Source organism: Dicentrarchus labrax, unplaced genomic scaffold, assembly GCF_905237075.1.
Source record: "Dicentrarchus labrax unplaced genomic scaffold, dlabrax2021, whole genome shotgun sequence".
In the NCBI taxonomy this organism is placed as follows: domain Eukaryota; kingdom Metazoa; phylum Chordata; class Actinopteri; family Moronidae; genus Dicentrarchus; species Dicentrarchus labrax.
In genome coordinates, this window is record NW_026136701.1 from 1647089 (window position 1) to 1661740 (window position 14652).

Consider the following 14652-nt stretch of genomic DNA (forward strand, 5'->3'; position numbering starts at 1 on the left):
GTTAGTCATGGAGTTCCACAAGGTTCTGTACTTGGACCAATACTATTTACTTTATATATGCTTCTTTAGGCAACATTATTAGGAATCACTCCATTAACTTTCATTGCTATGCAGATGATACACAGTTATATCTATCAATCAAGCCTGATGAAATTAATCAATTATCTAAATTACAAACATGTCTTAAGGACATAAAATCCTGGATGAGCTGCAATTTTCTGATGTTAAACTCAGAAAAAAACAAAATTCTTGTACTTGGCCCCAAAAACCTTAGAGACTTATTGTCTAAAGATATAGTTACTCTAGATGGCATTACCTTGGCCTCTAGCACCACTGTCAGGAATCTTGGAGTTATCTTTGATCAGGATTTGTCATTTAATTCCCACATAAAGCAGACCTCCAGGACTGCCTTCTTTCATTTACGTAATATTACAAAAATTAGACACATCCTATCACAGACAGATGCAGAAAAACTAATCCATGCATTTGTTACTTCTAGGCTGGATTACTGCAACTCCGTATGGGCATGGCTAGGTGCTACGTCATCATATCCAAAAAGCCACTTCCGTGTCCATTCGTTAATATTCTAACGGTTCAATAACAGTAAAATGGTGCAGTACAACGGAGTATTAGGGCCATACTGAGAGAAAAAAAATCATTCTTTTTGGTGGAAATTATGAGAATAAAGTCATAATATTACAAGAATAAAGTCATGAACAAATGAACTAACTGTTATTACCCTATTTGAATTATACGAGTTTTTGAACAGACTTTGGGATGTCAGTAAAGTAGGCTGGTCCTGTGCTGTAGCCATCGTTGTTTACGTGACCTAAAAATGCTAATGGACACAGAAGTGATTCCTAACGATTCCTTACGTCACACTAGCCATCCCCATTATCAGGTTGCCCACATCTCTCCTGTACTAGCTTCTCTGCACGGGCTCCCTGTAAAATGTAGAATAGAATTTAAAATCCTCCTCCTCACTCCTCATCAGTCACTACTATTAGTGTAGTTGTTGCTGTGCACCTGTCTGTCTGTCTGTCTCACGCTGTACAAATAAAATTCAATATCATAATCTGATATTAATTCATTAACTAAAACAAGGCTGTAGAGGGACAGGAAAAGGGGGGCGAGAGAGGGGGAACGACAAGCAGCAAAGGGACACAGGGTAGAACCCTGGTCACCTGATTTCAATGACAGATCAAAAGGGCTATTGACATATTTGCCCACTTGGGAGTAAGAACAGGCTGACGTGCTATTGGTAGGGGAAATACAAGACAGACACAGACTTGATTCACATCCACATACGTACCTAACAATATTACAATACACAGCAATATGGCCACAAAAGCTCCAGTGCTGAGGCCAGCTGTAGACAGGAAGGCCTGGGCCTGACAGACGCTGTTGCTGTTACGCCCCCTGGTGTTCCTCTGACAAACACAGACCCTGAGGGAGAGTGTAGCAGTGCTGCTCAGAGGAGGCTCTCCACCATCAGCCACCACCAGTACCAGGCTGAAGAACTCCTGGTCTCTGTCCTGGCTGAAGCCCTCACTCCGACGAGATACTATACTGGCAGTGTTATCTGGGAACAGTGAGGACAGGGTGTGGGGAGGAAGGTGTAGGAAGGAGATTGATGAACAGAGAATGGTTTGAGAAAGGTGGGAGAAAGGTGAAAGAGACCAAAAACAGCACTTTAATTAAAGTAAAAAAAAGCTGGCCGAAGGAGCTAGCTTGTTCTAAATAAGTATCATTCAGAATGATCGTGGACCGTGGTGTCGGAGCCAGACGAATAATTGACTTTGTAATGGGGTGGCTCAATCTTGAGTAGTTCAGAGATGAGGTGCATTGTATATTAAAGCGGGAGAAACAGGTAATGGACCTGCACAATGGATAAGTAGCTCTGAAAAAGTTTCATAAAACAACATTCCAGAGGAAGACATTAAGTTTCAGTGGCATGCTTACAGTATACTGTATATGTGCATGACTCTCTATATGTGTGTGATTAATGTATTCAGCATATGCCCGTGGGACTCTGCACAGAAGGATATCTTCATTTACATAGTGTGTTTCCTGTTGACATGCTTGGAGCCTCTGGGTGTGCACATACACAAACAGGCAAAGTCACGATCCTCACCTACTGAGGGAGATAAACAGGAAACGTCAAACACACCTGACTGTTTGTTTCTGGATCAGCCTGGGCTTTTTAATATTGTTACCAGGCCATTTATTGTATTTATTAATTTTTTCTTTATTTCTTCATTTTGTTTCAAGTTTAGTTTGATTTTAGAGGATTTTTATTTCTGCATCGTAGAACAATTAGCAACAATAATTTTGAAAGCACTAAAATTACTGTACCAGCACTTCTGATTTTGTTTTTCTTATTACGCACCTCCTCTTGGTGAATTTAGGTTTGTGTCTTTGTAAAGTAGGCACACTAAATTGAAGCTCACCAAGGCCAGTGTTGTACTACCAGCACCTCATGAGGTCCCTTCCCATTTCTCCAGCCAGATATGTTTAGATACTAGTCAGCTGGTAGCCAAGCAACTGGTCAATAAGCCACTGATTGTGAAGCAGCTGATGCCAGTTATCTAATTGCCTGAACTGACGCAATGCTCCATTTGCAGATCTTGGCAATGACTTTAATCAGCATGGGCCATGTCTAAATGGCAGAACAACAAAGATTTAAAAAATGTATTATACTGTAATGTAAGCTTAATTCACAAGAAAGATCTCAAAGCTGGCCGAGCCACGGTAGCTCAGCAGCTGGAGTGTGTACCCCATTTAAAGGCCAAGTCTGGTCCGAGGCCATTTGCTTCATGTCATCCACCATCCCCCCCCCTGCATTTATGTCTGTCTCTGCTATCCTGTCAATAAAGCAAAATGCAGAAAATGTCAGAATTACTGCAGCAGTCTAATTCAGATGCATAAAGTAATGCCAGTCTAATTTGAATGAATGAACATCACAAGCAGGTGGTTGAGGTTCATAGTGGACATACAAGCTGCAGGACACGAGAGACCTGGGTACAACATTGTGTTGTGCACTGCAACGAGAGATGTGGGATGTTGAAGAGGAGGCAGCGTTGACATTCGGAAGAAGGTTAAAGGACAGGAACAGAATTAGTGAACAACAAATAATTGCTGGGGAGTAGAGGGGAGGTCTGCTGTCAACAGCACTATTGATCATCCTCTGACTGAGATGGAGGAGGCAAGGAGTGGAGTGGAGAGGAACAGAAAGAGTGAATAGAGGAGATGGGAGTGGGAAGATAAAGAGGGAAGGGAAATAGGGTGAGACAGGAGGTACATCTGGTAGCTTGGCGGGGGGGGTATCTTATAGAATGAGAGATGGATGAAAAGAATGGTGTGTAAGGAAGGGGAAAATTAAAGAGCAGTGAAGGAGGGGTAACCTCTGAGGTAACCAGAGTCAGAAGACAGAGGACACAGGTAGTTAACAGGACAGAGGTAGTTGCATTACTGAAAAATTACAGAAACATTCCTGATTAAGTTCTTTTTACTAGGTATTTTGTTTTCACAGTTTCAGGAACAGTTTCACAAAACTAAGTCAATGTAAAACATTGAGGTTTTTTATTTTATTTACAAAATTGAGTTTTCAATGAAATCAGTATCAGCATTTTTTTGAGCTAAACAAGCTTATCTGGTTTTACAGTGTTGGACAGCTTTATCATTTTATCCTTTATCTAGTTATTAATACTCACAACCACCAAAAGGCAGCAACAATGGTGTTCCTACCTGTAAGCTACACTTAAAGCCACACAGATGTACATATTAACCAAGCTTTGCTACAGTAGTTAGTTCATAAATAATTATATTTGATGGACCAACTGAACTATCGGGGCCAACGTAAGGTCGGTGACATTAGAACAGAAACCTGAAAATCAAGGGGATACACTTAGATGCGTTGTGACTGTCTGCTGTCTTCTAGTTGTCCACTATTGTCAGGTAAGACAAAATGAGTAACGAGTAACGAGTAACAAAAGCATTATAATTTCCTTAATTGTAATTGCATTATTTAATTTGAAAACGCAATTTGTTACATTGCTAGTTAGTGCCAAAAGTAGTGGAATTACTGTAATGCATTACTCCCAAGACTATGACTCCCTGCTCAGTGGGCCTCATGCAGCAACATTCTCATACATTTGTCTTATATTTTCTTTTCTTTTTATAAAAGATATACCCCACATGCACCAAACTTTCTTAATCATCCAGATTTGCTCTTACCCTGGTGAGCTGAATCCTACTTGATATTGAGGACTGTGGCCAATTGTTAGTTATTAGCGCAGGTAACAATATATAGCCAAACAATATATAAGGGCAGGTGTTGTGCCATGTGCAAATACTTGGAGAATTGGAGAAAAAAGATTTAAAGATAGAACACAGAGTATAAGAAAAAACCCTAGCATGCAACATAAATTTAAGCTATCTATTTCTATAGTAATAACACATATGATAAGATATTGCTATTTAAGATATATATCTAGAAGAAGAAGTTCAGCAGTAGTGTAATCAACGTACTGTTAAATAAACTTTTTAAAAAAGGTTTCCACAGGGTCAGTACTGGCGTTACATGAAAATAAAAATGCAGCAATATCGTCCAAGGGTTTTTATAGTTTTAGGGATCGATGGAGCAATAGTGTTTCTTAAAAGGACAGTGTGTAGGAATTTCTCCCATCTAGCGGTGAAATTGTATTTTGCATTCAAACGAATAGTGCTCTCTAGTGCCTCGCGTTTTCAAATGCGTATTGCAACTACGGTAGCCGTTATGTACCAAGAAGCCTACCTGTGGAGGAGAAAGCAGGCAACTTCAGCGTCCCTTTGCAAGTCTTTCTCCTTCATTAGCTCTTTCCACCTGGGAATAGCTACCCCGATGTTTACCCTCTTTTTTTGAAATCGCCGGTCACGTTGCCTTTTTAATTCCCTTTTTCGCTTTTTTGGCGACGAGGATTCCTTCTCCTGTGGCTCGGCATAAGTATGATCCTCCATTATGAACTAAAGTGCAGTGCAGACTTTCAAATGTGCCGGGGCAGAGACAAGCGCCTCTCACTGATCTCCTTCTCCTTTATAGCTGGTTTCAGTCACGTGACGCTGGCTCTGAACGAAAACGCGTTGTGGATTAGCTGGACAGGTAGGCTAATGCTTTATGTCCCTCTCGGCGATTATAGTTTTTCAAAATGGCGGAACAACATGGAAGCCTCCATGGACTTGCCCGTCCAATGTATATACAGATAAGAAATTCTTTGCTTACGAGGATAAGTCAGATCATTGGCAGAGGTAATTTTACACCAATGAGGACACATTTATGAATGAAGACATTGATTTTAGCTAATAAAATACTTAAAACACTACACAATGTCCCTTTAAACCAACAAATGTAATAATCCAATAATTATAATTACTTTAAAACATATAATCTAAACTTGATCGTGTGATATTCATGTGTTTATGTACCTCAAATCAACAAACAATTTGTGGACCTTGAAGACGAGATGTTTTGTTTTAATCTTTGTAAGAGCGCTCTCGAACACTTACATTTTTTTCGGACCTAAGTTCTTGGGCAGCTAACCTCAGCCTCAAACTTTCAAAAATATTTAGTGTCTCACCAGAGATTGACGCACACTGGACCATTTCCTGGGACCCACAATCTCCCAGGACCTACAAAAACACAATGTCTTTGTATTTTTATATCAAAGTCCAATCATTGTGTCTTCCTATAAAACAAAATGTGATGCGTGCTTACGTAAGCATAAACTAACTGATTTCAACCAATAATATGGTGACATTCACCCGTCTTCAACTCTTAGCCACACAGAGCGGAGATTCATTAGCTACCTAACAACAGCATGGCAAAAACTGGATGATAAACGGAGGAAATAGTTTCTGTTTGTTCTTCTGATGTCCTCGGGCTGCTCCTGCCTCACCTTAGTCAACTGCTGCTGTAGCTGCTGTTAGCAGCCTCCCAGTGAACACAGCCTCTGAGACAGTTTGATGACAGCAGTACAGAGGTGATTTATGGAGATTCCAGACGGACTTGCTAAAAGAAGCTAACGCTAACTGTTACCAACAGTGATGTCAGATGCAGTTAACTCGTACAGCTAATGTTATCCAACTTAGCCCCAGGGTGGCAGTAGCCGAAACGGGCAATAAAACCTCCTCTGTATTTTACTCCCTGCTGTCAACGTGTATGGATGATACTGTTTGCCTGTTGCAGTTGGATGATGAGCTGTTGATTTAAATATCTGAACTGTGTTTTACACCCAGTCCCAACATTTACAGATTTGGATTGATACCGACAGAATTTGGCTTTTACCCGCAAAGCCACCTCTGTAATGCTCAGGGGGCATTTTCAATGGCTTAATGAAACAAATCCATCATAATTACACAGCTACACACCCTGTATGTCAAAATATTTCAAACTACCTCAAAGGAGAGCTTTTTGAATTAGTTTGCCAACAAACGGAATATAGCATGTTAGACTTCAGTAATCAGACATCAAATGAGCTGTAATATCTTCAAGTTAGGATATTTGCTTGGGAACAGGAAGAAGCACCTGCAATGCAGCTATTCAGAGGCTCTGTGTTCTATGGAAGCAGTAAACAACAACAATGCTAACTGCCTGCAGCGTTTCCCTCACAGACTGCTGTCCGAATCTTGTCACTGTGTCTCATTACTGGCCCTGCTTGTCAACTCTCCTCAGTCTTGTATCTGTCTCAGGTCAACTGTAGAAAGCAGTGAAATAACACCAGGAGAGATGGAGGAGACATTAGAAGATGGAAAAGAAAATAGAATTTGACAGAGAGAAAGTGAGACAGATTTGAAGGGATACGGAAGACGGTGGGGAGTCACAGTGAACAGAGAGGAGATGAGTGAGGCGGCATAAAAAGACAGAAGACCAAAGCTCTGAGAACATCACACAACCTGACACATACCTGAAAACTGAAGGGCGACCTGCCCCCTCCAGTTTATTCAGGAGAGACATAATCAAAAGCTAAATGAGGAGAGGAAATAAACAGAAAACTCCAGCAGCTGGGTAACCAAGGCAACAGCACCACAGGTTTTCTCTTGGACATAAAAACAGATCTCACAAGGGAGGGGTGGGGGGGCTGGTACCTGTTCCACCAAAAGCAAAGAGGCAAGACTGTGGTAATGATGCCAGAAGAATGTGTTATACAGATATGAACCAGTGACACGCCAAGGACTATATGTGTTCATGTCTGGTAGCAGCAACTCTGAGCCATGCTTCATTATGCCCCACATGATACACTACAGAGCCAGGTATTCATTCCCATTAATAGTACTGTTACTTTTGGGTTGCCCTATGAGCACAAGGTGTATTAGAAACAGCACTGAGGTCATGGATGTATTAAGAGAACCAGACACTGTGTTGTAAGATGGCACCATATGCTGAACTTCCATGTTTCTGGAACAATGGTGCATGAGCATTAGACTTACTCTGGCTGATCCAGCTGAATTCCTGCTCACTCCTGCACACTGGCATAGTGAAGGTTGTTTACTGTTACGGTTTCTCAAGCAAAGTTAGAATCACACAGGGACCATGGGGTTCTTAGCACCCCCAGAAGACATCTGAGCTCCCCCACAAGCAACAAAATTTCGAGTTTAGGGGGCTCTTGAAAAACTGATGACTAACCGTTAGTATTTCTAATGTTGCACTGAAGGATATAAGAATTCAAATTAAATGTCTTGTCATCTGTAATTTTTTATGTAAGTACAACTGGCTGGACAAATAAAAAGGGCACCAGCATGCACTTAGACAGGGTTACGGTTAACATCCCAGAGGGCACTTTATCATGTTTTTTCTACCATAGGGGGCATCCAAGAGGGTGGATTTGCTACATCCACCAGAGGTGAGACTTTATCTTCTTTCAATAATAATCTCCCGACTACCCAGCCAGTTCAGCTAACCAAAGCAAGCCAAACACTACCGCAAGTAGTGCCACCGTCCCAAGAAGAAAGGAAGGGAAGAAAGGATAAGAGCTAAGCTAACCCAGCTTGGACCTGAAGGCTGCTTCATAATTGTACATTGGCTCTATGCATAGCTTTCGATAAAGCATCTGGCCTATGCCATTGTGAGCATTTATACTTGTGCACTGGTATGACTATGTTGCTCTGCAATTACACTGTCAAAACACTAGTCGGGGGTGGGGTGCCTATGCCACTGTAATCTTATTTTATGTACTTCATACAATGGCAACTAAATAATAAGCTAATAAAACAGTTTACTGAAATTACAGAGAGAATACGTCTGAGGAGATGGCGCGTACAATCATCAAACTGATAGAGGAAGGTGGAGGGTGAATGTTATGTTGTCCGACCACTGAGAGACATGGACGAACAATCTACCAAAAGATCACATATGCCACAATGTTCAGTTACATTTGTGGGAAGGTGCACATCAGGTTACAGCGTAGAGCAACTACCATACCTACGACAGATTCAATGCAGAAGTAAAAATCTACAGCCAGGAGCCTACTCCTGGCTAATCTGCAGTAGCAGGAAAGTAAAATGGACCAAATAAGACCCAGGCTAACCCAGCAACTTCGAATCAGAGACTACTGTGCCTTCATCTTCACTGAGACCTGGCTGCACCACAGCATGCTGGATCAAGCTATTGCACCCGATGGGTGGACTCCAGCAAGACAGGAGGTGAATTCAGCCTTTATATCACTGATGCTTGGTACTCAAGCATAGTCAAAGTTCTGGAGAAGTCTGGGGTTCAAATCCCGGAAGATCCCCCATATTTCACGACCCGGCTCATGAGCCATGACAAAAAATGTAAGGGAAACTGTTTAAACTTAAAGGAGTACAAATATATTACTTAAACATAATTAAAATTAAGTAACATACAGAAAATATACTGAAATGATGAGTAGTATAAGTGTGTCAGTAGGTGCATGAGTGGATAAGAAAAAATGGATGACGGTGTTGTAAGGTGCCAAACAAAACTAAAAACCAGGTCGAAGCCAACCAAACAAGAACATGGTGCCAGAGGAACGAAGAGAGAGTGAATGACTGGGATGGACGGATATAAAATGCCCCTGAGAGACTGGCCAGGTGCTCCAGAGGCACTGATTAACCCTACCCACATACCTGCAGAACAAAGACAGACAGTAGGGGAAAAACATACAGCAGGGGAAAAACATACAGCAGGCCCTGCTAAGTCAGGAGGCCACGGTAAATGATAAATGGACCTGTACTTGTATAGCGCCTTTCTAGTCTTCCGAGCACTCAAAGCGCTTTTACACTACGTGCCACATTCACCCTTTCACACACATTCACTCAGTGATGGCAAAGTCCATCGAACAGAAGCTAAATCATTCATGCACATTCACATCATCAGGAGCAATTTGGGGTTCAGCATCTTGGTCAAAGATACTTCGACATGTGGCAGCAGGAGTCAGGGATCAAACCAACAGCCTTTCGATTAGTGGACAACACAAGTGCACTGAAAAACTGGTTCTCCAGTACATAAAGATTAAAATCGCTGCCGGCCTGGACCCTCACCAGTTTGCATTTAGAAAAACAACACCTATGTTAGAATCTGTTTATTTGTCCATAGTATCTGTACACAAGTCATATATGAGTATTGATAAAAAAAACATATGTACTCATATTTGACAACTTGTCTGCTCACTAGAGCCTTACCTCCATTGTCCTTCAAGGTAAAATTTGGATTGGCTGGATGGTCAGCAGGCACATAGAAGGAAAACTTTCCATTTGCAAAGTTGTCCAGATCTGCTGCTCTGATCGTTTGAATCACCTGATGTAGATAAACAGAAGAGATGTAAAGGAATTAAATTAAAATAGCGGCAACAGAGAAGACAAGCAATGCAGGTAAAAGAGAAAGTTTGCCTATAGAAATAGAGATAAATTAAGATAACAAAGCACTCAAGATAATAAAGAAAAATAGAGGCTGAGAATGAAGTATATTTTTTAATTCTTTAAAGCTCACAGTTTAAACTGACAGTCATCCAGTCTGACCTCTTGCAAATCTTTACAATCCATTACACAGAATATCAAGTTAATTGGCCATGATTTCCTGTTTACACGCCACATCTCTGAATTTTCATTATTATCATTAAACACTACCTTAGTTTAATCTAGTTTTGCTCATAGTCTCCCAAATTGTTTCCATCAGCTGCAAGAAACATCGTCAGTAACCATTAATTCCCTGAATCTAATTCTTAATTCTTTTGGATTCTTTTTTCTTTAGTTGTATCATCCTTATACCGTAATTCAAATGTTCAGTTCTGGAGAGTTACATGTTGTTTCATGAATGTGGAATTTAGTTTTTTCTGGGCGTTGCCTTTTACTTTGTCAACAGTTCATTAATCATAGAGTATAGATAGTGGCAACCTCTATGTTGTGTTGATATTTGACTACTATTACAGGAGAAAGATGTGCATTTGGCTGGATTTGTCACCATAAAAATTCAATGCAACTTTTTCCAAGTGTATAGGCAACAATTGGAGTTGTATAAACTTTGCAAAACAAAGAAAACTAAAATTCTATTAGGTGCATAGGCTATATTTCTTGGGTGTTGAAACAGTTTCACAAAGACCCAAGCATTGATTTGTTTCAGTTCTAACTAATTTAATAATAATCATCAACTATAAAAAAAAATGCATAGGATATGGAAATTTGTGTTTAATTTTGGTAGATAAATAATTGGCATTATAGTTTTATAGTGTATAGTGCAGTGATAAAAAAATGCACTGATTGCCAAATAAATATTTTTGGCCCTCTGTTAGGGGTACAGTGTATAAACCAGAATATTTTATATATTATATGGAATATTTTTTCCTTCCTGCATTTAATAGAAAGTCTACACTATAATGATAATGTTTGACATGCAAATGCCCAATTAATTCCAATTTTACAGCTGTAACAGTTTTCCTGATTTAAAATCCAGAGACATAAAAACACAGCAAAATGCCAGATGTTTCTAAATGTCTTCCTCATCTGCAACAGTACATTCCAACCTGCTACCAGATCCAGTTGGGACCGGAGCCAGACCTGAGAGATACTTGTTAAAAATCCATCAGAGCAAACAAGAGAACCCATTACCAATGCTTGCTGCTGCAGTATAACTGGTAACTCAAAATAAATTCATCACTTCATTCACTTGTGGTGGCAAATTATATCCAATGGATAATACATTATATACATTTTACAAAAAAAACTGTGCATTACACGTCCCGTATGGGCAACATTGTTAATTCTTATAGTCTCTGACAGTCTCTTTTTAAGCTGCCACATTGTCAGTGTTCAATGCAGGGTTTTCCATGTTTTGAGATGTTTTTATGTTGATTTTGTAATTGTTTTTTGATGTGTGTCTGTTGTTGAGGTATGCTTGTTTCTGTGAAGCAACCAATTGTAGCACTGTGCCCAAGACAAATTTCCCCTCAGGGACAATAAAGTTTATTCTATTGTGTGTTTTCTCTGAACATCAGGTGAAAGTAGATTGAAATTCTTGCCAGTACTACTACCCCAACCTTCACTGCTTCATATTGTTCTCCTCTCGCCCCCAAGCTTCATGCATCCATGAACGCATTACATTTTTTAATGCCTGTATTTTATATAGAGAAATTAGAAACACTTTACATCATGTGTGCTTTATTTAAATAGTCCAAGTGCCACACAAAAAATTTAAAATCTTAATCCTATCTATTTTGTTTTAAATTAGAGGAAAATATAAACTAAATTTAGTTTGAAATGTTTTGATTCATCCTTGCCTGGTGCAAATCACATCAATAAAGTGTGTGGTTTGGTTGTAAAAATGCACCCTTTCAGGCACACTGTGTGTTATTTGGGTAGTAAACTTTTGCCCGGGAGATATGTGCCAAACCAAAAACCCACAGCACTTGATATGAGAGGTCAGCTGCAGCAGAAGTTGACTTTAGGCAGCAGTAACTCAGCAGTTTTGGAAAGGCAGCAGGAGTTCCCTTGAGTATGGATTAAAAACCCATAGGTATGAGCTAGGCAAACACACTGGAAAAATATAAAATTAGTTCAATAGACAATTAACTGTTCACATTGACAACCTATGTATATAAAGCTGGATGTCTAAAACTTAAGCCAGAATATCGTTATTCAGAGCCAGAATCTGCGCAGTAGTGATCGGAGTGTGTGCCGTCGTTGTGAGCAGGGGTCAGCTGTCAATCATGACGAAAACTTATCAGAAAACTAAACACTCAAAAATACATCGTGTATATACATAGATACATGTATATATATGTATCTATGTATATATATATCTATACACGCCCGCCGATAGTGTAATATTTGAGTTACATAAAAGCTTTTTATTTGTTTTCTTCCTAATTGTCCTTGAAATAGTGGTCAAGAACCCCCCCACCCCCAACACAAAAATGGTTTGGCCACTGATCGAAATTTGATGTTGTGGTTGATTTGAAGTTCAGTACGCTAAAAAAGTCTGGTCATCACAAGTCCGGTGCTCAGAAAAGGAAAGAAAAGAGAAGAGAAGAAGAAAATAAAGAGGCCTTAGAGATTTTGAATATTTAAAAAAAAGGTGGTGACGGTGAAGCTGGAAATAGTAAAGTTAACGTTATCTGTTTGTTTTTATCTGACAGAAACAGTTGAGTTTGGTAGCTCCGTCAGAGAGAATGAGACAGAGAGGAGAGAGATCCAGCTGCAGGCAGGTGACAGAGAGAGTGATGCAGGAGGGGCCCGCTGCCCCGCAACGGAGGGACAGAGTCAGGCTACCGGTGAGAGAGAGAGAGAAAGAGAGAGAGACAGTCACAGTGGAGCGGGAGGGGCCCGCTGCCCTGTCGGAGAGTCTGAGGATGGATCAGAGACTGATCACACATTTAATTTCAGTGATCCTGCATTATGGCCAACAAGGATGACCGACTCTGATAGAGTGAACGTCGTACGTGTGATGGCGCCTTTCTCAGAGAGGACAAAGGAATTGCCAGCAGATGCAGAGGGCAGGGAATTCTCAAACTTATTCCACATCCCACAATGGAAGGGAAAAAATGGGACTGGATAGTATATAGCAGCTCAAAAAAGGCCTTATTTTGCCTACCATGCTTGCAGTAGAGAAAAAGTCAACTAGTGCACTAAATTCCAGAAATTTACAGAAAGCTTTATGAGAGATTTCCAGAACATGAAAGAAACCATGCACACAAACAATTGTTATTGGAAGGAGAGGAAGAGCAGAGGAAAAGGAGAGATTGTGGCGTGGGGGGGCCCATCTAAGATTATCTCATCCCAGGCCAGACTATCAGCTGGCCTGTATCTATATACATATTAGTTTTGGCACATGTCCCAATGCTAACATGGAGGCAGCGGGCTTTATGACCTATACTGCAGTCAGCCACCAGGGGGCAATCGACATGTTTTTGCTTTTTTTTTGGCTTCGGATTTTTGAAGAGCTGTCATGTCATCCATCTTTATATATGTAGATGGTTTTGACAGGCAGCTGCTGTCCTCTCTTCCTGCTTCTGCATACCTGCACTGAATCTTTTAATGGTACGGAGCACTGGACCTAACTGCCCTACTAACAACTCTGCTGAACATAGTCAACTGATAGTGATTGATACAATTGTTATTTTGTATCACATAATTGCAGGTGGTGCAGCTGCCATGTATTGTCTGTATATTCAGCCTGTTTCTGTTCTCATGGACGTTTGCCTGAGGACCTTGGAGGTCAAACCCTAGTGTGAATAAAAACTTGGAAGCTCCGCTATGTCAGCGTGGACAGCCTGTCCTTTGTTTCTGTTTTTCGTCCTGCATTGGATGTGCATTGTGTGATTTTTTGGCTAAATAAGACCACACAAATATTTTTTTAGTTCAACTTTGATGAATTTTGACTCAGAAATTCACTGCTGACCAATAGTAAACTGTCAAGACAACTTATTTTGTGGTGTGTCCAGAGCTTATTGTGGTAACAGGTGCTATTTTAGCCTCGGAAATAGAATACAAAATCTTGACGTGGCAGACTTGACAGATGATTATGAAAAACTAGCCTTTTCTAAAGTCTTATTTTGTCTCAATATGAAGTGCTTATTTTCTTATGTCTTATTCTATCCAAGTTTTATTTAACTGGACTATGTCTTCTTAAAGTCTGTTTTATATTAAAGCCCACATTACTGCAGACATACACTGATCAGCCATAACATCCTGACCACCTGGGCAGCCCCATACCAACAAACTGCGATGCACTGTGTGTTCTGAAACCTTTCTATCAGAACCAGCATTAACTTTTTCAGCAGTTTGAGCTCCAGTGGCTAGCCCACACGGGCCAGCCTCCACTCCTCACGTGCATCATGAGCCTTGGTTGGCTGGTCCCACTGATCTGGCTGAGTGGATTATCTCAAGGTCCGCTGCTCTTTCATCCAAGCCTCATGCTTCCCTTTTCGATTAACCTAGACTATTTCTGTCAGAGAAATATGACAGAAATAGCCAGAAACGTTTGAAGGAGCTATCGAACGCACCATCTGAATGTGCAGTCGTTAGAATCTCCCAATCAACTCGAATTGCGGAATTCTGGCATAGGCCTTTTAAAAATTAAATCAGACATCATTCAATGATATTTTCAGTGATATGGCAATTTTTTTTGCAAGTTTGAAGGAGCTACCGGCCGCTGCATCTGCATAC

The 14652-nt window shown here is 40.5% G+C and overlaps 1 protein-coding gene and 1 long non-coding RNA gene across 3 annotated transcripts in view; one reads left to right on the plus strand and one right to left on the minus strand.

Moving 5' to 3' along the window:
• Positions 1-14652, plus strand: part of LOC127370339 (uncharacterized) — a 140094-nt gene that overhangs the window by 109590 nt on the left and 15852 nt on the right. The gene's annotated exons all lie outside the window — the stretch shown is intronic.
• LOC127369678 (cadherin-18-like) overlaps positions 1-14652 on the minus strand; it is a 183710-nt gene that overhangs the window by 5186 nt on the left and 163872 nt on the right. The window contains exons 10-11 of one of the 2 annotated variants that reach the window (XM_051411248.1): positions 9676-9790; positions 1313-1582 (exon numbers count right to left, since the gene is read on the minus strand). In XM_051411248.1, the coding sequence (XP_051267208.1) occupies positions 1313-1582; positions 9676-9790 (385 nt within the window). The remainder of the gene's footprint in view (positions 1-1312; positions 1583-9675; positions 9791-14652) is intronic. The other variant, XM_051411257.1, reaches the window with a different exon arrangement.